Source organism: Lutzomyia longipalpis, chromosome 1 (assembly GCF_024334085.1).
Source record: "Lutzomyia longipalpis isolate SR_M1_2022 chromosome 1, ASM2433408v1".
Taxonomy (NCBI): domain Eukaryota; kingdom Metazoa; phylum Arthropoda; class Insecta; order Diptera; family Psychodidae; genus Lutzomyia; species Lutzomyia longipalpis.
The window spans coordinates 20,732,688-20,757,804 of NC_074707.1; the positions used below are offsets into that span (position 1 = coordinate 20,732,688).

The 25,117-nt window shown below is 35.4% G+C and overlaps 3 protein-coding genes and 1 long non-coding RNA gene across 26 annotated transcripts in view; 2 read left to right on the top strand and 2 right to left on the bottom strand.

Annotated features, from left to right (window-relative positions):
• The window catches only part of LOC129796907 (uncharacterized), an 83,774-nt gene that overhangs the window by 8,943 nt on the left and 49,714 nt on the right, over positions 1-25,117 (bottom strand). The gene's annotated exons all lie outside the window — the stretch shown is intronic.
• Positions 1-25,117, bottom strand: part of LOC129796626 (low-density lipoprotein receptor) — a 70,812-nt gene that overhangs the window by 5,058 nt on the left and 40,637 nt on the right. For 8 of the 23 annotated variants that reach the window (XM_055838762.1, XM_055838770.1, XM_055838787.1 and 5 more), the window contains 9 exons: positions 18,614-18,840; positions 16,166-16,430; positions 14,515-14,743; positions 12,740-13,072; positions 11,298-11,516; positions 10,153-10,507; positions 9,844-10,042; positions 8,962-9,177; positions 1,376-1,503 (listed from right to left, as the gene is read on the bottom strand). In XM_055838762.1, coding sequence (XP_055694737.1) covers positions 1,376-1,503; positions 8,962-9,177; positions 9,844-10,042; positions 10,153-10,507; positions 11,298-11,516; positions 12,740-13,072; positions 14,515-14,743; positions 16,166-16,430; positions 18,614-18,840 — 2,171 coding nt within the window. Of the gene's footprint in view, positions 1-1,375; positions 1,504-6,364; positions 6,671-6,699; positions 6,891-8,961; positions 9,178-9,843; positions 10,043-10,152; positions 10,508-11,297; positions 11,517-12,739; positions 13,073-14,514; positions 14,744-16,165; positions 16,431-18,613; positions 18,841-25,117 lie in introns of those variants that run through there. The other 15 variants (XM_055838725.1, XM_055838717.1, XM_055838732.1 and 12 more) reach the window with 3 other exon arrangements.
• Positions 22,052-23,205, top strand: LOC129796860 (uncharacterized). The gene is made up of 3 exons (XM_055838981.1): positions 22,052-22,140; positions 22,222-22,398; positions 22,483-23,205. Exons 1-3 carry the CDS (start codon positions 22,114-22,116, stop codon positions 23,152-23,154), a joined length of 876 nt encoding a protein of 291 aa, XP_055694956.1. The 5' UTR covers positions 22,052-22,113; the 3' UTR covers positions 23,155-23,205.
• On the top strand, positions 23,675-24,835 carry LOC129796873 (uncharacterized). The gene is made up of 2 exons (XM_055838995.1): positions 23,675-23,986; positions 24,140-24,835. The coding sequence occupies exons 1-2, from the start codon at positions 23,720-23,722 to the stop codon at positions 24,779-24,781; spliced, it is 909 nt and encodes a 302-aa protein (XP_055694970.1). The 5' UTR covers positions 23,675-23,719; the 3' UTR covers positions 24,782-24,835.

The window sequence follows — 25,117 nt, forward strand, 5'->3', positions numbered from 1 at the left end:
CTTAATTAATTAAATTGACGCTTGACGTCCTCAAATAATGAGGGAAGAATGGAGCACACTTCGGGGTTTACACAAAAAATTACTGAAATAACATTAAGTATGTAAAAGCAGTGCGCTTAATGAGCTCTTCACATTAACTGCCAATTTAAATTGACAATCTATATTATAATTTTGAGATTTTTTATCAGGCATTCGTGAGATAAAAATTGAAGAAGAAAAAAACAGAGGAAACGGTCGTATTGAATTCTCTTTATCTTAGATTAGATTAGATTAGATTATTTATTTATTCATCTGCGATGGAAAACTCTCACCTGCGGCCACCTCTTAAGATAAAGCCTTATTGCAACATAAAACATTCGTAGGTGCCTTAAAGGTGTTAAAATAAAATGTACAAGAGAAGCATATTAATATATTTTATCTTCCCAGTTTTCAATCCTTTCGATATAACTTCAATCACATATGAACATTTCATTGCATAACTCGTTATTTTATTCATGGAGCTTTTGCAAGAAGTATAAGTTTAAAGAACTTTCATAAACCTTATTTTGTGACGCAAATATTGGGGACCACTTAAAAGTCCAAATCAAAGTCAAGAGACTTTTTCTGTGTCACGCAAATCAGGTACCGTGAAAAAGGAAAGGTTAACAAGTTCTCCTTCAACTTTGTCAATATATCAATTACGCGCGTATATTTTTTATATAAAAAAATATTTTCTTCTACGAAGGGATTAAGTAGCATGATACCAATTTTCCTGAAGAGATAATCTCACATAAAGAAAATCCCCCGAAAAAAAGTAGAAGAGAAAATCTTTTTTTTTTTTATATATAACAAAGTCAAATTATCTTTGAGGTTGGTAGAGGAAGCATTTTCCCGGAAAGAAGTCATTATATCGGTAAAATGAACAATATTCATGAATTTTCATCACAACTTTCATCATTCGTCGGATGGAATTAGTTCGTGGTAGTACTCTTTATCAGTGAAAAATAAATGTCTCGTACAGAGTTTCATAGAAGAGGCTTAAAAACAGCATCAATCGAAACTCAATATCAGAGATGATGTTCCGCAAAAAAAAACTATTAAAGAAACCCATTCAATCGATGATAACTTTTGGCTTTGGGGTGTTGAGGGCGTCCAGAGGGGTTTGTAAACAACTTTTCACTCAATATATAACTTTTTTTGTATTTTCCACCATCATGAGCAGCATAGTGGTGGAGAGAGAGAGAGTTTGATGTGTGGGAAAAAAGCTTACAGGGAGCTTTGTGTAAAAAAAATCTCTATCAAATTGAGTTTCAATCTCTCTTCTCTCTCTTTCTCTCTCAATATTAGTTCCGTTTGTATACCCAGCCAAAGAGGAGAAAAAGATGAGTATACTCACCATGATGATAAAGCACAGAAGAAGGGACACAACAATGATAATAATCTCAATAAATCCCGAATTTGCCTCTTCACGCTGCACAGAAGGTCCATTTGGTTGTGAACTATTACCATTGGGACGTGTGTTTGCTGCAATGGAAATTTATCGTATTAAATGAAAATGTTTTAAAGAGAAATGTTTCCCATTTTCCGTATACATAAAAACACTCATATTACTTTAGAAAAAAAATAAATAAAATGATTTTATTAATACAAAAATAAACTAAATACAAAAGAAATGTAATTTCTCGTTGGTTCTTTTTTTATAGGATTAGCATCTTTTTCATGCAATATTTTTTTTATTTAAAAAAAAAATTCAAACAAATTACACAACAATAAATCAAAGTTGTATAAAGCAAACAAATAACATAAAATAAAATGAATATAATGGAATAATGCGAAAAGAAGTAAAAAAAAATGCAAGGGAAATGAAGAGAAACTAAAAGGAGTTGTTTTGATATATAATGCAATTTTATTCATTCACCCCCGCTTGTGAGTTTTTTTTTCTCTTTACATTGTGAAAATAAATAGGGATAAAAGTTAGTGGAAATGTATAACTTTGTATGGAAAGTTAAAAATACGATGGAACGTACATACATATATGTATGTTGCAGGAGCGGGGGTGAGAAAAAAAAACTAAATTGAAAACCACCAAACCAAAGTTTCTTCTTTCACAGCAACAACACTCGCACACACACCCTATTTATATACACTAAATACAAAAGACAAATAAACTGAGAGTGAGGATGGAAATAGAGAGCGACAAAAAATAGGTAATACAATGGTTTTCTGGGAGAAAATGGAACAGACAAAATAATTAGTTTTAAATCACAAAATTCTCACGTAAAGGAACAACAGGGGATGGAATTATTTGTTATGTTGAACACAATATAATGTTAAATGTAATCAAAATAGACAAAACATTCTCTTGTTTCCAAACAACTATATATTGTATGAGTGTTAAGGCAACCAGAAAAATACAATGAATTAGATGAAGATCTCACTGAAAACCTTTAATTCTAATTTTATCCAATTTTACCCACAAAATGGAGCATAAAAAGAGATATGTAGCATGTAGAGAATTTTCTATTTCTTAAGGAAAGAAAAATATCTCCGTTAGGTTAGTTTTTGGTTTCTTTCAAATTGATAGAATATTATATATCACGGAAAGTTGTTTATTAATGAGATGTAAAATATTCAAGCAGAGCTTAATTAAATTTAATAATTTAAGATAATTGCACTATACTAAAATATTTATAAGATTAAAAAACTACTTCAAACTTATTTAATTCTATCTTAATTCACTGTAATCAATTTAAAACATATAATTGCACAAAGTAGTACATAAAATACAATTCTATCCCCAAGTTGAACTTTTTAATGGAATTTTCTTGAAAACTTCTCTTATACTTTTGTTGTATGGTTGGGGGTTCTTGTTGGTAAATAGTAGAAAAAAATAAAACATAGCAAAACCAACATGTGGAAGTGTGAGGAGTCGTTTTAAGAAATTTTTGGCTGAAATCCATTAGAATGGTCAGCACAAAATAAATTATACCCTTTTCGGAAGAAGATGAATGAATGGGAAGGAAGATTGAAAAGCACTGACCATGGGACGTGGTTCAAGAAATGCTCTCAAATTGGGATGCAATGGTGTAAAGTGTCTGAAGAATCACTCCATGTATACCACTCCGCATCCACCTAACCACCCGCAAACTAGAGAGAGTGAGAGAATGCCCCATGAAGGGGGTCAAAAGGTGTTGGCGTCTTCGGATGTGCTTCAAACCAATAATGGCTCCAATGGCTCTAGGAAATTATGAGGCCAGAAAGCTATTTGGAAGACTTCTCTCTTTTTTATATAGTATAGTTTATCACTTTCTCACCAAGGAAGCGTAGTATTTGAAAGGGAATGGTGTTTTCACATTGGGTGGTGATGTGGGGGTGGGTGAGAAAAATCGGACAGTGCTGGGGATGTTATTTTCCATCACAAGTACGGACACCGGACCTTCGATCGATCTCTTAATAGCCAACTCGAGGGCTCTTCATTTCATCCCAAAGTCATTGGCACACACAAACACATACACAATACGAAATGTACATACATATGTATATGCTAAGGTGGCATCCTCTGAGTATGGGACACAAATGCTCTCAGGATTCATTTTGAGAATCCTTCAGGACTTCCACTTGGAATTTCCGTCTATACAGACCGGACTTTCTATTGCACACGTGTCAAATATTTTTCTTCTCTCTCATTCAATTCAAATACATTTACCTATATTAGACATAGGTACATATAGGAAGACATTGAGAGAGATTTTATTTCTCGAGTGGTTTTTGTTCTCACAAAAAAAAATAGGTGAGGTATTTTTTTTAATCGATTCTATCCAATTCTTTGTAGAGAGAATACTGCATAATTTTAAAATAAGGAAAGATAAGTACTAATGGTACGTCGTTAAATTAGGTAATTTGGTTTAACTTAATTATTGATTAATTTTACGTGAAAATGGTCTATCTCAATTTAACAGATATATCATAAAGGAAAGGTTCTAAAACAACAAATTATGCAAAAGTTATGGGGCTTCATTTTATAATCAGAAACCAGCATAATACATTAATTCAATAATATTACATAAATAATTTAATTAATACCACAATAGTGATTCAAATCCATTCAAAGTCAATAAAAGTTTTCGTTTGAGTAAAATTCAATTAAGAAGAATAATGAGGAAAATTAATTATATAATTCTAAAACTTTGTCAAAGAAGTTCAAATTCTCCTTCTCTTTCTTTTATTTTAGTACGATTTCGCAATTTCATTAGCATTTCCTCAATATCTGCGTTTAAAATTTCCCCAAAGATTTTTTCACATTTCTAAAGAGATTCAACATTAAAAGAAAAATATATGATTTCAAAAAGAATAACCTTCCTTGTGAAGCATGTGAAATTTCCATAAGTTATCAATTTTAAGCGAGAAGAAAATTATCAACAATGTATGTTGCCATTTCGGGCGAAGAAAACACAAGTGAGAGAGCATTGAGGTGCAAATAAAAGTGGAATAAGTGTCAGAGAAAATGGGGAAGAAAGCGCGCCGTGAAAATGAAAAAAAGGTGTCCCTGAGCAACGAATGAAGCACCAGGTACAACATCAAGAAAATCATAGCCTTATGAATGTGCTGGAAAAAAATATTGTTATGTGTCTGCGTGGCATATCAAGGGGGGAATGAAGGTGATGTTAAACTAGATATTGGTGGATGATGTTGATGTAGTACGAATGTGGTTGATGAGGGAGAAAATGTTTGAGAGAAGCACAAAACATTGTGGGGAGGACCACAGCCACAGAGCAGAGATTTTCCCCCAACTAAATTTGTGGGTTTTTTTTCATCATCACACATCGCGGCGTAGACCTCCACCACAGGCAGAGGGGTAAAGTGTATGTAAGAGTAAAAGAAAAAAGTGGAAAAATTAGCATATTATAGCGCTATTATATTTTGGTATTTAGAAACTCATAGCTTATATAGGAGCATCCCGTAGAGGGAATGCACGGCAGGAGGTACATCCCATACCCTTGTGTATGTATAAGCGATATAAATTTTCACCCCCGGAAAATTGTGGCTTGTGTTGCCTAATAATTATTCCCATACACATACAATGTAATTCACCATCTAAAACATCATCCCCACCCACATCAAATCAACCCCCAACGACCACTACCACCCTCAGTCTATTTCTGCTGGTTTTAGCGGGAAGCCGAATAGCTATAGTTTGGTTTTGGGGGGATAAATTGAAAGATAATGTGGATGGGGTTCCTGCAAAATCGTTAAGAGACGTCACGTACAATCAATTTTGATTAATTAGCCGCCTAAAAAAAAAATTTGTGGTACACTGAACTATTTCATTACACCTTCCACTCCCCCGCCCCCCAACAAATGCCGTCGAAGACAAACAACAAAATAAATTCAAACACTATCCATATCCCCTTACATGACAGTAACACATTCAGAATTATTTCAATTCACCACGACCCCATAACGATGGTTTTAGTTTGGAAGGAAAACATTTTGAGAACAATAAGTTATAATTCGGTTGTAGGTGTGGGAGTGTGTGAAATATGAGGATAAACGAGGGGTGTTCAAAATGACGAATTTCCTGCTGAAGTACTACAATTTGTAGTGTCATAAAATTCTTCTTATATTTTTTATGTTTATTTGTGAAACTGATAATCGATATAAAATTCTTTGAATTTGTCTTAGAATACATTTCAGAACGATTTATTTCGACGCTCCCGAAGTTATGAACCATACTCCTGTGTTAAAAGATAGGAATATGGTTCATAATCTTCGGGCACATCGATTTGTTCTCACCGTGTCACAGATTCATTTAAAATTGCAGTAATTAATGTTAAAAGCACAAAGTCAAACAACACGTTTTGAATTTTAAAAAAGTCAATATTTCTCTGAAGACCAACTTCATGAAAATTTATTAATAAGAAGGTATATATACTGAAAATGAGTAAAAACTTTTTGTACCAATTACAAACTTTGTAGTATTTCCACCCCACAAATTTTCTCGTGTCTTTCTATACCCAAAAAGTTGCGGTGTTTGGTAAAAATTTACGGGGAGGAACATTGAAAATATCGTGTGACTTAAATATACTACACAGTCTTCTTGTGAATTGTCTGACTCATTAAGTGCATGCACTAGAGTGGAATTTTCAGTTGAACACCCCTCGGATGAAGACATTCATTGGTAAAAGAAGGAGGGTAGGGGGAAGTACCGCACCGCACATAGCGTGGGTAAATAAGACGGGAAAAGAGGTTGTATGGTGTGGCGTTGGAATTAAAGAGACCACTAGACATTGAGTATCCACCAAACCATCACACACCGTCTTCAACATAAACCCTCTCCCGAAATGCAATTACATCCACTTTAATTGCACATTTCACTGCAAACTACCTCGTTTCCCGCCATGCCCACCCACAAGCTTCTTGCACAGCCACCGAATATATTTATGTGATACAAATAGTTCACTGATGGCTGCACTCTCCTCACTTTTGCCCATAAGCACGGGAAATGGAAAAGAGTGGGCTTCCTTCCACCATGATCTCATTTTGTCATTGAACATTAAATGCGTGCGTGATGTGTATGATGTCTCCTCGTTGGACAGTGATGGTGATTCTTGTGATGGGGTTAGTGCGTTATGTGCATTAAAATGGGAACAAATGCTAAGAATGTAAACGTTCTCATGTAATCGACGATTAGCTACAAAATGAAAAACAGAAAGCATTGAGCAAGAAAAAGCGCGCGGTAAATTATTTGAGAAAGCTTTCACTCCATAAATTCAATTTTATATCTCTCCTTCACTCTCTCTCTGACTTATCGTCCTGCAGTGTTAGTTGCCCCATTCCCACCACTTTCTTCCCCTCCATCGCCCACCAATTCCCGTCTGAATCTCATCCTGTGCGCTCCCTTTTGCAAGTCCCTGACGAACAAATTGAAGAAAAGCTAATAAAAGTACTTGAAAGTTGAATCTGCACATTAAAAAGAGAGTGGGAGGATTCCTTAAAAAGCGAACAAGAATGTTGATTTGTTAGTTCTTTGGCAGAAAAGAGACTCCCTGAGCGTTCTACTATAATCTTTCTGTCGTATAATATATTGGGCTGTAGGAAAAGTAGGAAATTCTTACTGAATCATAAAAGAAATACGTAATACCGTTTAACCCATTACGATCCTGACGACTCTTACGAAATTCTTTGCATATAAATATATTTCGATGAATATTCTATATATTGATATTAAATATTATAAACAAACATATAGTTTTGTGTCTTCACAGGAGTTTCTTATGTGTGCAAAGATCCCATTCACCATCATGAAATACCAATCAAAATGGACCAGAGATTGGTGAAATATTGTATAGAAGGCACACAAAATGCACTATGAGTTTAACATAAGCAATGAACCAAAAACTTCAAACTAACAGAAATATTAGTTTTGCTCACTTCATAATTACACACAAAACTGTACGTGTACTGCGTGCTATCATGGTAGGTAAAACTTATTCATACGCTCCTCAGGGTTTCTCTATATGTCATTTGAGCTTTCCATAGCGTAAACCATTTCTATGTATAACATCCCGTGCATTGCTAATTACTGTGCATAAGAGAGAGATGATTTAAATGAGCCATTTAATATTTTTTTTACTTAATTGCAGAACAATGCAAAAATCTCTATCAAATTACCTATATATGTATCTATTTGAATAACAAAACTGGGATTTTTTTATAGATCGGATGAGCATTATTTTGTTTAGTCATAATGTAGGTACACAAAGCTATTACAAACCTACATCAAATATGTAAATTATAAATTAATCAATTATGCATTGCAATTCATTTGAATATACATATTTCTTGTTATATTATTTAAAATAAACAATTATAAACAACGTGAAATTTGGGCAACATATTGAATTTGACATTCCAGTAAATTATTCTCTGTGATCCACCAACTGTTGCAAAACGGAAATAACTTATTGAATTTGCTACAATTACGTTTAGCCTAATATGAGGACATTCTCTAACTGATTTCATAATGAAATATTCATCTCATATGCCAATTTTTCACTATTATTCATTGATTTTTTCAAATGAATTATTTTATTTAATCAAATTAAAAATGATTTTTAAAGATCTATTCAGAGAAAGAAACGACAATTATGTATTTTTTGTTCTGGAATAATTTGCCTGAATCTCTATAGTAGGTATTATTTAATTTAAAAGTTTGCAAGAAAAGTTAAGAGAATGCTTTATTTAAAAACTTCAATTGATTTGAGCATCATTCAAGCTCTTTCAGTGTTGTGATTTATGGGAAAAGAATAGTACAAGTAACAAGAGAAAGAGCAATGAATTTCCAACTCTATTTTTTTTTATCTTAATAAAAACATTATGTATTTCTTCTTATATCTAACGAAGAATAAATAAATATAGCATAAACTTCGTCAGGAAATTGATGTAGTTATTCAAAACAAATAAGTAACTTTTGCAGCATTGAAGCGACGTTTTTTTTATGAGCAATTCCAATGGTAAATGAATCAGTCTTCCACGTGAAAAATCACATAATTCCCATTGACTTATTATTTACCCACCGCGTAATTTACTACCCCCCTCCATCATACCTACTATATTTTTTTTACAAAGACATTAATGGAGAACGCGAAAATTCTCTCAATGATTTATGTGAGAGAAGAAAACTTTCTGCAATTCAAAAAGGAAAAAAAGACGGGAAAATGGTTCAAGTTGAGAAACCGTGAGGTTTAGTAAGGTGATGGTTGAATGGAGCGAGAAATTCAAGCGTGGTGGTGGATATGATATTTTAATTGGAATGTCGCATGGAGAAAGAATAATAGAACCATACACACCTCTTCAGCTTCTACTTTGTAATGTATACTTAAAAAAAAATCATTCCACTACCCCCTCCCTCCTACCCATTCAATCCCCCATGTAAAGCTGGGTGTTATAGGAGAGCTTCTTCTTCATTAGCATAATACTCACGCGTGTCATTCGCATCGCCGGCAGGTGCAGTGGCGGGCTCCTCACTAGGAGGGATGCTATTTCTATCTGCCCCACTGTCATGATCACTACCCGAGTTGTTTGTGGCATTTCTACTCTGTGATTTATCAACCACGGTGTTATTTGTTCCAGAAGCTACCAACAATGGATCCTCTGTTGATAGCGTTGGTGGTGGTTTAATTGTTGTCGTTGGAACCTCTATTATTTTTACCCCAATTTTGTGTTTTTTTGTTGGTGTATTCAAAAAATGTTTTCCAGTCATACCGCCATATTAAAAAAATATTTGTGTGATGATATTGATACATTTGATGCAATTTTTTGTGTTTAGTTCCAACATAGCACCAAATTTTTGTTTCGCATTCGTACACACACATTCCCCACACATAAATATATTTATGTATGTGGTTAAAAAAATTTTTTTGGTGGTTGTAAACCAATAGGTGAAAATAAATCACAGAGAAAAAGAGAAAAAAAATAATACATATATTAACTGAATTGCCAAATAGAAACCAAAGTAAATAAATATATATTTATAATTGAACATTTTTAATGCTAATGAATGCGAAAAATCACCCAAAAGCAAATATTTAAGTAAATATTTAAATTAAATTTTGTTTTATTGATATTGCTAGGTATCAGCTAATATGTATATGTATATGAGACATCAAGGGGAATTGCAAATGGTCCAAGTTTCGTAAAATATTTAACAATTCATTAATGCTAGATATCATAACACATTGACTTTATTTTACATTTTTGTTATAAGTTTATTAGGACTAATGCTTTTAGAAAAAAAAGGAATCTTGTGCCACTTGCATAACCCTCGAGAATTATAATGAAGGATCAAAGAAAAATTAAACTCACCATCTTCCACGCACATGAGGCCATCGTCCATAAGTTTGAGCCCAGTAGGACAGGCGCAGGAGATGCGAGCACTGCGTTCATTAATCTTTGGTGCGGGTAGGCAGAGATGTGAGCAGTGCCCATTAACTGCTTGGCAGTAATTGACACCGTCGGGCTGCCTATATGGATGGTATACGTGGATGGTCATTGGGTGTTGCAACTACAATATATAGAAAACCATCCTCATTAGCTGAAATTGCCATGGCGAGTGAGTTTGTGAGGGACGAGGGGGCTAACACGTAGAAGGCAATAAATTAGTTGGGGTCTCACCATGTGGAGCGCTGTAATGGGTTCAACATCTCTGCCGTTGAATTTATTTGCCTTGAAGACGGCTTCCTTGTCCCAATCGGTCCAGTATACATGGTCTTCGAAGGTCGTTATTGAGAATGGATGGCGCAGCACGTCGGCCGAATAGAGGACAACATTGCGGTCTGTGCCGTCAAAATTACACGATGAGATCTCATTGAGTTTTGCGTCCACCCAGTATACGCGCTTTCGCACCAAATCCAACGTTATTCCATTTGGCCACTTCACGTCGTACGTCACAATGGGCATTCGGTGCGTGCCATCCATTCCAGCGCGCTCAATTCTCGGAGATGAGCCCCAGTCCGTCCAGTACATCCACCTAATTGAGAGGCCAAAAATGTTAATAGACTCCTTTTGGCACAGCCGCCGACACCACCATACGCCACCACGCATCTCTTCTCGCAACACAACCGCAGAATTCAACAACCGAGGGGACAGCCAAACCAATCAAACCACATGGAATTTAAATGGAATATCACACATAATGTATTCAACAAAGAGGAGGGCCTTTAATGCAAAATCACACAAGAAACTTAACTTAAACAAGAGAGCTACAAAGAATATTATTTTTTCAATCAATATACATAGGTATCCTATTATTTTGAACGAAGAAATATTCGCTGGACTGTGAGATAAATAATTAAAAATAAATTCCATCAATACTTTACTCTCTCTCAGATGTTTTTGATAAAAATTCCAATAACATCCTAAAGTGCACTCTCTCTCGCAATTGCTTCAGATTCCAGAAATTATTCATCTGGCATTAAATTTGTATGGAAGTGGAAAATACATAAACACGAAAGAGATGTGCTTTGGGTTTAAGTCACAAGCATGGAATGTTGTACACAACCCCTCGGGTTTCTGCTCCAATTCAAATGCCTTTGGCTCTATATACATATACATACATACAGTTGGATTCGTGAAAGAGAGTTATGACTCCAAGCGAGGCACCATCATCGTATTCTGTGCAAATGGACACATTTCAGATGCTACACACTCCCATTTTCGCTTTTTTATGCATATATGTCGGCACTAACTAAACTACTATAAAGCTCTAACAAGAGAGGCTCATTCGGTATGTGAAATATGTAGTAAGCATTATTACTTACCCATTGAGTGGATCCAAAGCAATGGAGCGCGGAATTTCCATGTCATCCTTAATCAACACTTTTCCCATGTTTCCGTCAAAATTGGTCAATTCAATGGTGCATTTGTGGGTATCGGTGAAGTAGATGTGATTGTAGATCCAATCCACAGCTAGACCGTCTGAGGTCACAACTTGGTCACGCACTACAACCGTCTTGTCGCTCCCTTCATCAATTGGTGCTCTGTTATGAAAAGATGAAAAAAAAATAGGAAAAGCTGTTAAGGACTTCACGAAGGATTTCTCTTTTGTTGTGATCGTATAAAGAATTTGATCATTGTTTGAGTTTATTACCAGATATTACAGAATTTTACCAAAAAAACTTAACTTTGATATCTTTAAAATCTTATTCGAAAACACATAATTTTAGCAATAATATAGCTATTGTGGTCAACACGGCCATGGGGGTACTCTTACAGCCTAAAATGACTTTTGTGCCAATCCGGGAATTCCTGTGAACACTGTATAAGGTCACAATAGCTCGACAGAAAAGACTCCCCATTGGATGGCAAGAGCACATTTTTTTCCATTCCCTTTGAGGACTAACAGCAGCACATTGAAATAACTCTACGTCATTCTCTAACTTCCCCATTCATGGTGCGGGCACATACAAATTCACTCGATGTTTTGTATGCTAACAAAAGGACTCGAAAACTTACTCAATTTAGGCAAATTTGAACAGGGTGAATAGGGCTATATGGAAAACTTTCTTCATGAATGGACACTTTTCGCTCCCACACCATTCTCACCCCCTACCCTCCCTTATCCAACAACCAGGAAATCCACAAAACCATTGGGTATGAAAAAGAAATGTTACACAATTATTATTGACGAGCCTTTTACACTCGTTTTGCGGAGCGCAAATTCCTCAGCGGGCACGCAAAATTATTCACAAAACTTTCTTTCCCTATTTTCACCCTACCCACCCAGCTCCCCTCATACTACTCCCCTACAAATGGACGCTATAAGTGGGCATTTTGCCATGAATTAATCCACACAATATTCCTTCTTGCTCCAAGCGCGCCACTCTGTTCTAATGTTTTGTGTAGCAAGTTGCTGGTACACCGTGGTTTTGGACTAAGCGGTACCTAAATGGAAAAGTTTTACCGGAAATATGTCGGATTTTTGTTAAAAATTACAATAATTAAAAATAAATGTACAGCTCCTTTTTTTCAAACTCCACTCTCACATAGAATACAAAATAAAGTGTTTTGGGCTATATAAATTTCTTTTATAAAATTAAAATAAAACTTTCTATATGAATTTTTTTGAGTATCCTTGCATTTTGAGGAAAATTTATTCATATCAAAATGGACTCAAAGAGGGTCCTTCCCTTTTTCGTAATATCCCCAATTTATCTATGTATATAGGCAAAAAAAGGTAAAAAAAAGCTCTTTCGTGACTTACTTATAAATCTTCTGTTCGGCCACATCACTCCAGAAAATCATGCCTGTCCGGAAAACATAATCGAGTGCCGTAGCAGACTTGGTGTCGTTCACAATGGAGGTCATCTCCCGGTGATCCAGTGAAATCTTCCGGATGTCCTTTCTGCGTGCAAATAGAAGTGAGGCATGTCCTTCCGTCGCCTTACACCGTGTGTGATCCCTTGGATCCCTCATGTATCCCTCAACGCATTCACATTTGAAGCCACCCCTCTCGTTGTAGCAATTTTGTGAGCACGCACCAAGATTCTCGCACTCATTGATATCCTCACAAGTCCTGTTGTCCACTAATCGATATCTTTTTGTGGTATAGAGAAATGGGGCCAAATGAATAATTTATACCAAATTTCTACCCATTCTACCACTTCTTTTTTCGCACCCCTGCCCTACACATTTATGGCTTGTGATGGGGGTGGTTTAAGAGGAGAAGGAGTTGATAAGACGAAAGAGATGGTGGGAAAAACTCCTCGTAAAGGCTTCTTTTTCGCCCTACGGAAGTTTACTTTTTTCTATATACTACACAATGATATAGAGTTACCTACATAGAGAGAAAGGTTGCGATGATAGACACTCAGAGAAGTTTGTAAAAATTTTAGTATTTTTGATTGATTTTTCATTAAGTTGCAGGGATTTCAAATAAAGCTTAAATAAATTAGACAATTCAACAGCAAATTTAATTTAGAATTATGAACAAATTTCATTTATCTACCTTTATTATTTCATTCTTCCAATAAACCCGAGCTTATAAATAAGTTGTGCAGATTTTTTTGTGTGCACATACAATGTGAACGTATTTGGCAGCATTTTCCCAAGAAGAGGGAAAAAAAAGAAAATGGTTGTATTGTACACCTTATATATACACCTCAAAATAGAAATGGTAATTAAATAAAGGTTTTTGATAAAGAAAAATATCTCTGACTTCTCTCCTTTGTGCGAGAGAAATCCAATAATACCTTAGGAGGAGGTGAATAAAGAAAATATTCTGGGAAATTTAAAGGTTTATTTTGGTAAGAGATAAAGCCATTTTGTGGGAAACTTTAAGAGGTGTGTTTGTATGGAGCACGAGAAAAGTCCTTTTGATATTCCCAGATATATGGAAAAGATAAAATTTATCGCGGTAAGTCTCTGTGTTGAGATTGCACACGGGAACTATGTAACATCATGGAATCCCGGATGGCGAATTAAGGACGGTTATAACGGATCGGGAAACAAAAGGCAAAGTAGGAAAATTGAGGTAACAAGGCAGGGCAATAAACTTGGGCGAAAATATGGGGGTGGGGATGTAATAAAACAGTAGGAAAAATTAAGAAATCGCAGGGAAAATATGTAGGGAAAACCGCTATAAACACAAACCCATGGTCTACGTGTAAAATTTCATGGATTTTGGATTTAATTTATTTTGGGATGCACAATAGACGTTTCCAAGGATGCAAAATCCCCAAAATGTTGATAAAAGAAATCATCTCAGATAGAACAATCTTGACTGCCTCCGGAGGGTAGGGTAAGAGCAGCCTCATAACTCAGTTCCTGGGTAAAATGTCTCAAATACGCCACTTCTTTGTATCATATCTAAAATGAAGCTCTCAATTCGCATCTTCTGTGTGCCACCATTGCGTGTAGTAGGGGGATGGAGAAAGAGAAAGCTAAGGGAAATTTTCTCTCAATAGGGTAGGAAAGAGTAGGAAGAATCCTTTCAATCAACCCCCCTTTTTGCGTATAAGAAAAGAAGAAGATGCTTACCCTTTGCGACAGTCACAAAAGTACCCAGCTGGTGTATCGACGCACAGTTGCGTACAGCCCCCATTATTGATTAGACATTCATTCCTACCGCATTTATCAGCGGGCTCATCCTGGAACTCTGGGCAATCGGGCTTCTTGTCACATACTTTCGACAACGGGATACAAATACCGCCGCCGCAGTCAAACTCCTTCCTTGGGTCGCATTTTTTATCAACGGGCGTTGTTGATGCTGTTGAAAGAGGAAGAAAAAAAACCATACAGAGTGGGCGGTTGTGATGTAGAAGAAAAAAAAAGAAGAGGGTCAGAATATATAGATGGGTGCATGAATAGAAAAGCGATTCCACATAGAATTTTCGCACAAAAGCCAGAGAATATCTCATGGCAATTCAAACTGAAAATTCGCATTGTGTTACCAATAGCATTGAAAATGATCGAATTTTGAGGATTTTCCCGTATATTGCTTTATATAAAAAATATATTTTCCCTCAAATAGGGCACTACATGTGGATGCTATTTGAAAGGTCTGCGTTTTATTTATTTAAATTTTATCAATTTTAAACAAATTTAGATCTATCGTATTGTATCTATATAAGAATCTAAAGAGCCAAAAAAATCACAAGTAAAAGAAAAACACGAAGAGGAAATGAAAAAGGAAATTTCCCAAAAAAATCTTTTATATTTCAGGATTTAAAGATTTTTTTGTGGTCAGTTTTACTTAGATAATGACCCTATATTATCATGGGTATGCGAAATGTGGATAGATTATATTTTGCATTATTCCAGTGTGTGAGATCGTATGTGAACGTGTGATGGCGTTGTGTCCCTCATTATGGAGGAGTAACTGCCTGAAATCCACCAGAAAATGAATCCCGTAGGCAAGTCGTTGCCTTAATTTTATTAAATGAAATTAAGCAAATTGTGAAGACACTCAGTGGCACAGCAATGCTTTAAAACTTAAAGCATTTTCTTTGAAGGGAATCATTTTATAAATTGTTCTTCACATATTACACAAAGAACGCTAAATATCAGAGTAATTACGCGTATTTCAACTCATTTCTTGATTAACTTCGAAGCAAATTGAATTACCCAGACCTTTTTCACTCCACCTTTGTGATGTTCCTTTTTAAAATTCTGCAAGCGCCTTTGAGGTATATTATTGATTAAAATTTCCACGAATCCCGAGAAAATGTCAGTCAATATCTACTTTGGTGTAGGAAATGCAATAAAGAGTTAATACACCAAAAATTTCCTCAAAGCTTAACAGAAAAAAAGTTTCATCGCTCCAGCCAGAGAAATTTTGCCAAGATAGTGAAGGAAATTTTTCTCTTCAGTGTGACAATTTTAAATCGCAACATTTGCAATATTCGCCGTAGAGCGTCAGATATTTTCTCTTGTTTTCCGCGCGTTGAAATAAAAATGGGAGTTATGAGAGGAATGTGGGTGGATTTTAATCCAATACCAACCATCGTATGCCATTTTCGCATCCTTCTGCCTTCCTGAGTGAATACTCTGCTCAATATTGGATTTCTTGAGGGAAAATTCATGCCCTTTTTCATTTTTTTTTGTGGTACAGCCACAAACTCTCACCCACATCCCTGAATCTCACACAGTATGAGCAATTTATATACATCATATATGTATGTGTACTTACTGCAATTGACTTCATCGCTCCCATCGGCGCATTCAGCCTTCCCGGAACATTCCAGTGCACCGGGAATGCATGAGCGGTCTTTGCATTGGAACTGATCCGCCCTGCATGTCACATTGAGGCATGTGGGGGCCTTCTCATCATCCCCACCCGGACAGTCTCTTTCTCCATCGCAAACCCAGCTCCGGTGGATACACGTAATGCGATCACTGCACTGAAACTCAGCCGACGTGCATGGTGACACCACGCGGACGACATTCTCGCAGTTCTGCAAAGTGAATAGATCCAGAAAAATAAAAAAAAATAAAGTCGCAGCACAGCAATGAAAAATGCTTTTGATGATCCAACCATCACTTCTTCAAATTGTATTTTCTTTTCAACTGTGAAAGTTTTTTTCTTTTCATCTCCGTGGGCGGGCAACGTTCTAGGATTCCTCTATTCGAGGTAGTAAAGCAAAAGTTTATATCACGGAAAATGTATGAGTGTGTAAGACAAAAGAGATGGTTTGACAAAATGGAAAAAGAGAATTTCTCAAAGTTTCTCCATGGTGAAGGTGTCAAAAATGCATTCAGCAGACTTTTACACCTTTTCCCTCTTCTATATGAATAGAGGGTGCAAACTTTTCGGGGAAACTCCAACAAATCTCCAAGAAAAGTTTGGTGCTTCATAAAATATTATCAAAATGAGTCGATGGAAAAAAAAACCTTTTTTTAAATAAATTTGGAATGCCACAATTATCACTTCTAATTTATCACAACATTAATTTTGAATTAGCAAAGTCTTTTTCATTTCGAAATGAAATCATTTGGTGATTATACCTAATATAAACTAAATTAATCTCAATTTAAACTTCCATTTTAGCAATCAATAGCAACCACTCTATCGTCCCAAGGGAGCTCAGGTAATTCACTTTCGGGATTGTCACATTTATTGGCACAGTCAGTCCAATTAATAATTGCCACCGTGAGTGGAACATGCGATGAGGCTTCATCTGTGAGGAGGAAACTCTCTCTAATGTGATATTTAAGTGGGATAGAAGATGGGGGATGAAGTACCTCCCACAGCCATCATGACTATCACTTCACGTGAAGTATGTAAGTATACCTACATTTCAGTATCAATATTGAATTTTGGTTGAATTTACAGTTTGATGATTTTATTTGGTCTTTCAAACTCCTCCCGCATTAATAAGATTGTCCTGATTTTTTTTGTTAGTTCTTTCCTAAAACCCAAAACAATTACACACGATCATGGTACATCAAAGCAAAGAGTTATTCACAGAATATGGGAAGGGTGATAAGATAAAATTTGGACATTGTTTTGTCAATCGCGGGGTAACACTGCGGGTTTGTTTTATTATACATCTCGAGTATCATTAACTTTATGATTTTAGTATAGAATTGTGTCTCCTATATTTTAAGCAAGAGTACTTGTTTGATGAGGATCTCAAAAAACCACTGATTCAGAGAGACAAAATGGAAATTCAATTTGACCAAATCAGAGTTTATTGCGGTCGCTATCACGTTGTGACGTTATATATTGTGTGGTGAGAATAATCTAATTGATAATTCAAATGTTTTTACATAATACAGATTTTGAATTAAATGTGAAAAGGGGTAAAAGGGTTGATTCAATGTTTATTTTTCTCTTCTTTTGCAATTTACGTAAATTGATGGATTTTCAATACATTTCTATGAATGGACAGCATTGCAGGAGTTGAGTATGTGGCCCAAGTTAGAGGAATGAAAACACCAAGTCGATGAAATGAAAATACTTGAACAATTGAAAGCGTCCGAGAAAAGAATATTAAAGAGAAAGGAAACCACAATGTAGGTATTCGTGAAAATATTGATACATTCCAGTAGAAATAAAATTACTAAAAATTAGTTGGTGTTCCACTTCGTGGCCAACACCAATTTCTTTTATGTATGATTTTTTTCTAGAATAAAGAATCAAGTTTAACTAAACGATTAGCTATATACTGTATATCTAAGAATTTGAATGAAAACAAACACCAAAGAATAATTCATAAATATTTTCTCTACAATCATATTTGAAAAAATAAAAATTTCCGTAGGATGTTTTGATGTTTTCAAGAAAATTAAATTATTTAAATATTTAATTAAAGACTGAAAAAAACAAAATTCGGGAGAATTCTCCGGAAGTTTATATAGTACGTATACTCGTACATCTTATTGTCAATTTTTAAATTATAATCCAATTTTAGGGGCGATATCTCTGTGGAAACATTGATTTTTCCCCACCGCTACACCCCAATCCAATTAACGTCAATATTCTTCATCCGAGGGCGAAGGAAAAAAAAATAGTTAATAATTGAAATACTCGACACGACGATAAAGAAAATTGTCTCACAGGCGGACTCTACTGATGGAATCCTCCCCCATTCCCTCTGTAATCGTATATAAATTCATTTGATGAAGTGGTACTCACCCTCTCATCAGAACCATCGGGGCAGTCACTCTCACCATCACACCTCCACTTGGCTGTGATGCAGAGGTTGTCAGAGCAGGTGAACTCTTTGTCAGCCTGGCACGTCACATTGGGACAATTTCTCTCATCAGCATTGTTGCCACAGTCATCGTCCCGATCACACCGCCACCTCTCCTGGATGCACCTTCCATTACCACATGTGAACTCATCCGAACGGCAGGTCACATCTAAAGCACAATGGCCAGAGACACATACAAGTTAGATAGATGCCAAATGTGAAGTGATGAGCAAAGGAAAAGGGAGGGACGGGTGTGAAGAGGATTTCATTGAAGACTAACAGGAGAAGGAACTAATGTAAGTACACCATACCATTCCAGATTTAATAGATTAAAATTTCATGAAAATTCCCTGAATGCTTCAATTATTTCATGATGCATTTTAACTTAATTCATAACATGCAAGGCACACAGCATAACCATCTATTTTAATCTGATATGAATTTACTATACATTTTACATTGTTTAAATTCCATATAACTTTATTCAGTTTGTAACTTTATATGGATTATCCTTAAATTGATACATAGTAGGGGAGAGCGGGGCTAATAAAGTCACTTAAGGGTTTGGAAAAAGCCTTAAATATTATATTTCCTAGCTAGATAGAACAAAATGATCTGAGAAAGAGTTATAGGGCAGTAAATTTCCTAAAGAAATGAGCTATACATTTCGCTTTATCTATTTGGAAAATATGATATTTTAAGATTTTTCTAAACCCTTAAGTGACTTTATTAGCCCCGCCCTCCCCTATCTATTCTTTATTTTTTCAAATCTTCTAAATTGAAATTTCAAATATTTGACGTAGTACAAAACTAGCTCTAAATCCTTCAAATAATCAAAGCTAATTTGCTTTAAAAATTCATTACATGTTAAAAAAAAATCCTTATACGGGGACTTTTTTCAGTTTCCCACGTAAAAAAGCGCTAATTTGTGTGGTAATAAAAAAGTCCACATGCGGCTCTCATTAAAATTTAACACGTATGGAGGTTGGAAAATTTGTTTGTAAATGATTTAATTGGGTGGCATTGAAAATTCATGGGGGAAAAAAGATGTGGGAAAGTTGAAATTTTCACGAAAATTAACATCCCCGCATGATGTCAAAAGGGAGATTCTTGTGATGAAGAGAAGCAAAATGTAATTGAATTTATTGTGTGTTTGAGGGAGACAAAATTCATGATCATCATCCCCCGTACCCTTTTGGTGTTTGTGGTCAAAATGTCAAATGAGAGTCTCACTCTCTCTCTCTCCGTGATGAAGGAAAAAGCCATCTCGGAAAGAGGAATTAATGGAGAAAGTTGAGTTGAGTTGAATGGAGACTCTCCTTAAATCCTCTGAGTGGTCAAATGACACCCAAAATTCCCACATCTTATCACATCTTCTTTAGTTAATAATTGTTGGAATTTATGTATACACCTACATACATATGTACATATTTTACAGTTCGCATATAATTACATAATAGTATAGTAAGATTGTGTCACAAATTTAGTCAATTTTTAAGAAAAAAAAAAAGTTTTAATACGTAAAGTCCTAGTGGGTTGGTGCCTTCATTTATACCTTCAAATACATGATTTGCAAAAATATCCAAAACGTGCAGAATCATTTATGTTTGAGCTCAATTGCTTCAATAAACATCACCAGATAATATATTTTTTCATTGAGAAAAAGTGAAATTTTCCCCTTTTGATTCACAAGTCCGAGGAAATACAGCACAAGAGAGACAAATAATTTCTTATCACACGCAAAGACGGCATTTACTATACTATATATGTATATATGTAGGCACTGTGTACTGTACATCCTACATCTGCCCATGAGCCTTGTAATTATCCCAAAGAGACTATGGTTGGAAAATTATCAAAGAAAGTCCTAGCTACATAACATGTTAATTTCTTAATTATCTACCATTTACACTTTCTCCGCATGATATTATTCCGCAAAAGGCTTGAGGAGAGTGTTTCCCAAGTGATATCGGACGGACCTCAATTAGGACCACCCGCTCGCACCCTCATTGTCTCTCAATCCCTCAAAAGTTTCCACCAGCACGACGATGGGTTTCATATTGCTTTGATTGCACATTCACTGTGTCCCATGGAAAGATAATGACTTTCCCTTTTTCCATGTGGGTTCAGAAAACTTTTCTCACGCTCAAAGTGAAGGTTTTCCCTTTTTGAAAACTCGTTCTGTTTAGAATCAACATTTTGAAAAGTTTTATCGTAATTTTTACAATGAAAAAAAAAAACACCAAATATAACGCGATGATTTTTAGGGACTTTATAAAATCAATAAAATCAGGCGTAATTTTTACTAAAAAGAAAAACTTAGACTTGTGGCGGTATCCTGTGAGAGGAAAATTTCGTTATTTAATAACTACAATAAACTTAATTGATATTGGATGATTCCCAGCATTTATAAAATTTAAGAAAAATAGTGAACTTGTGTGGTAGCATTTATGTAGGTATATAATTATTTAAAGTATTTTATATCAAGGTTCCTTAGGGGGAATTCTTCGCGAATAAACATTACCATTTGGTTGAAAATAAAAACATACTGTAGTGTAGGAGAAGTACAGAACAATTAGTCGGTCATGAGAACATAAATACATGGATGAGGGAGAGATCTGGAAGTATCTGCCAGCAACGGGAAAATGTATGTATATATTAAGAGTTCTGGAAGCTTTCTACATCCCTGCATACCTATACCGTTGGTTTCTCCCCTATTAGATAGTCAGAGAAATTCTGCATAAATAAAATTAATATATTCAAAGCAATTTATACGAATGGGTATATTTTAATTGTCTCCTCTTTTGGAATTCAGCTCTCACACCAATTTTATCCTCATCGTGGAAATGCGTTACATGTGGAGGAAAGCCATGAGAAAATGAAAATTTCCACGGTATAAATTGATTTCTCGATCCTACCAACGTGTGTGAATTTAATTAATGTGAATTCCATATGAGATTCACATTGTGATAGGCTAAATATCAAAATGGATTTTGAATTAACACCAATTTAATTTTCACAACTTCTCACAAATTCCAAAATTATCCGATAAAACCTCTATGATAAGAATTAATTCCTCCTACGCATATTTTACGCTTAAACATAATGTTTATACATGTCGATCTTTATTTTGTGAAAAAAAGTCTTTCTTATCAGTGTTATCAGAATTCCAAAGCAGAATTATCTTGGGGGTTCTTCTTTTATTATAAAGAGACTGTAAAATTGATTGAAAAATTAATCATACCCATAGAGTTTATTAGATTGGTTTATTGAGTAATAGATTTCCTTATTTTCTTGTCTAATTTCGGGAATTCTCGGAAAACGCCATAAAGATCATGGAGAAGTTAAGAAGTATAAATATGGGTATGATTTAAAAAAGTACTTCAGTTTGAAATAATTGCTTCCTTTGTTACAACACAAAGAATAATTTCTTTATTCAATCATGTTCTTCATAGGTTTTCTGCTTTTGGTATGTACATGTACCATTTGAAAATAAAGAGATTTCATTTTGGAGGAAATATAAACATTTTATTTTAATATCCCATAATAGTTTGTTGCAGTAGATGCAACAAATGAGGCTACACCGTTAGAAGCGCAACATGCATCTCCAAATCAGCCCCAAATTATCTCAAAGGCAAACATTCCAATAAATCCAGCAGTTATTGAAACATTCCAAAACTGCTCAGGACGTTGGGATTCTTACTGCTATGACTGTCGTACAATTGTTGTAAGTTGATAGTGTGATCAAGTATTATATTTATACATTAAATAGTGTAATGGATAAAGAAAGTAAACTTTATTCTTTTAATAGATTTGTGCAGGTGAAGAGCAACCAATTTTCCAAGGTACATGCCCATCTTCAGAGCCATATTGTGACTATGTTGGTCATAGTTCCACTCAAAGGTGTGTGGCCAGTATGCAGGATACATACATGGAACAAATGTGCAACAATCAACCAGACATGATAACACAAAGATGCACCGGTTATGGATACTATCCAGATGTCAATGATGCAAGGAAGTATTACTACTGTCAAGGCCCAGGAACATCTTATCCAGATGTGTACACATGTCCTGAAGACACAGTGTTTGATACAAAACTTCACAACTGCAAACGTATCATTCCATTTCATTGTAATGGGAAACAAAATGAATTTGTATTACATGCAACAAATCCAGCTTATTACGCTTATTGCCGAGTAAACGGAGCTTCTTCGGAGATTATTCCCTACAAATGTCGAGATGATCAGAACTTTGCCTACAATCTTAGGACGAATGCATGTGAGTACCAATGCAAAGAAGAGGGTCATTTTGTTGATAGAGAAAGTTGCCAACACTACTACGAATGCTACAGAACTGGAAATTCTCTTTCGTATCGACGTGTAAGATGTGCCATGATGGGCATGGAATATTTTTCAAAAGAACAAGGAAGGTGTGTAGCGGATAATGGATATTCATGTTACCCAGAAGTTGGATATATGTAAAGAATGTCAAGATTACATAGGATGGTTAAATAAAGTCAAATGATTACCCTTTGAAATATCTTTTAAGAATATTTACAACTAAACAAGGTCATAAAACAAATTGGTTTGTCATTTAGTAATTTTTAAGAAATACTTATTGAAACTGTCGGAAACACTAATATTGGTACATAAGAAGAAACTGTAGGTATAGAGTACATTTTATAAGAGATTAAGTTTCAGAGTTAGGAAACCATTTCTTTCTTGCTGACTTAGCAGTTTGATAAAAGATTGCTATTCATTACTAAAAGAATAAAATTTATATTAGAACCAATAAAGTTCTCAACAAAACCAAAAAAAAGACATTAAAGAAGACATTGTCCACTTTTTATTAGATAATTGTTTTATCAGAAATTTGTCTGATATTCCGTGAAACCATGCAGATTATCTTTAATTGATAATTATCAGTTAATTAAGACTTAAGATGTAAAGGTCTATAAAAAACCAAATCAAATAAATACAGACAATGTGATCAGAAGAGTTTAGTTTGTAAAGATCTCTGTTACTGGAAACATTTAGGGGAAAAAAGATGTGGAAGCTAAGTTTTGTGGGTTTTGTGCTCTTCTTATCGAGTGGAATTACCAGAGGTGCTGTTGTGGAAAAGGTTGCAGAAACTGCAAATAAACAACCGACGTTAATGGCACAAAAAGTACCAATGCCCATTACCAGGCCACAGGAAGTCAATGAAATTTCGAGCAAGACAAGAGTAGAATCAATCTCACCAGCTGCTATCCAGACATTGCAGAATTGTACGAATCGCATGGATACCTATTGCTACGACTGCCGCAGTATTGTGGTAAGTTTTTTTTTGTGGGTAACATTCCTTCCTACAAGATGGTATTTGGCACAAATTTCCATCTGAGATAGATCGATGGAAGATGAATAATCTTTGCAGCACCCTCATCATTTTCATTTCGGGTGACAATATTGAAAATTTTCCACCCAACAGATGTGCGCCCTTGCTGAAACTCCCGTCTACCAGGGTGTATGCCCACCTGAGACACCTTTTTGTGACTCGCAGTACAATCGATGTGCAATAACTTTGGGGGATCCCATTATGGATCTTTTGTGCCAAGAAGGGGCTCAACTATGTACAAGTCGTGGGTACTTTCCCGACGTGTACGATAGTCGGATTTATCATTACTGCGCTCACCAAGGGGACGTAATGCCAGTAACTTACAGATGCCCTGCAGATTACATCTACGACAGCTACAGCCAAGGTTGCAAACGCATCATCCCATACGATTGCTCTCGGAAGGATAATAAATTCGTCACACATACACTATATCCAGGATACTATGCTTTCTGCAGAGTAATGGGTGGTACCCATGAAATCATCCCCTATAAGTGTCGAGATGAACTGAACTTTGCTTTCAATACGAAAACCAATGCATGTGAGTATCAATGCAAAGATGAAGGACGTTTTGTAGATCGCGAAAGCTGTGACCATTACTACGAGTGCTACAGAAGCGAAGGTGGCTACACCTATCAACGAATTAAGTGCGGAGAGGCCTATCACACCTACGATAAACAGCTACAGAAATGTGTCCCCTACTATGCTCAATGTGAACCTGAAGTTGGATGGGATTGAAAAGAAATGTAGTAAAATCTTTGTAGGAGACTAAATTCTAGATTCTTTGCATTATCATTTTTTTAATTTCCTTTATACCTTCAAACGTATTTTCCCTACTGATGGAAAAATCATGTTGGAAGAGTTGTGTGGTTCACGACTCTACCCATATAATTTGAAAAATTTTCATTGTGGCGAAGATTAAACGCACCCGAGCTTCTGGTTGGTTGTGCCAATCGATAAATATCCGTATAATGTGGGAAAATTATCGCGGAAAAGCTCTACACAGAATGCCAGAAATATTGTATGTGGATACCGAATATGCTGCAGTCCGGGGTCATCCTAAAACATTATTAA

Excerpts from the sequence above, each read along its gene's own strand:
- LOC129796873 (XM_055838995.1), top strand. The coding sequence starts at position 23,720 with ATGTGGAAGCTAAGTTTTGTGGGTTTTGTGCTCTTCTTATCGAGTGGA. Across the intron at positions 23,987-24,139 it reads ACGACTGCCGCAGTATTGTG|ATGTGCGCCCTTGCTGAAAC; the intron begins GTAAGTTTTTTT and ends TCCACCCAACAG.
- LOC129796860 (XM_055838981.1), top strand. The coding sequence starts at position 22,114 with ATGTTCTTCATAGGTTTTCTGCTTTTG. Across the intron at positions 22,141-22,221 it reads TCATAGGTTTTCTGCTTTTG|TTTGTTGCAGTAGATGCAAC; the intron begins GTATGTACATGT and ends ATCCCATAATAG. Across the intron at positions 22,399-22,482 it reads ATGACTGTCGTACAATTGTT|ATTTGTGCAGGTGAAGAGCA; the intron begins GTAAGTTGATAG and ends TTCTTTTAATAG.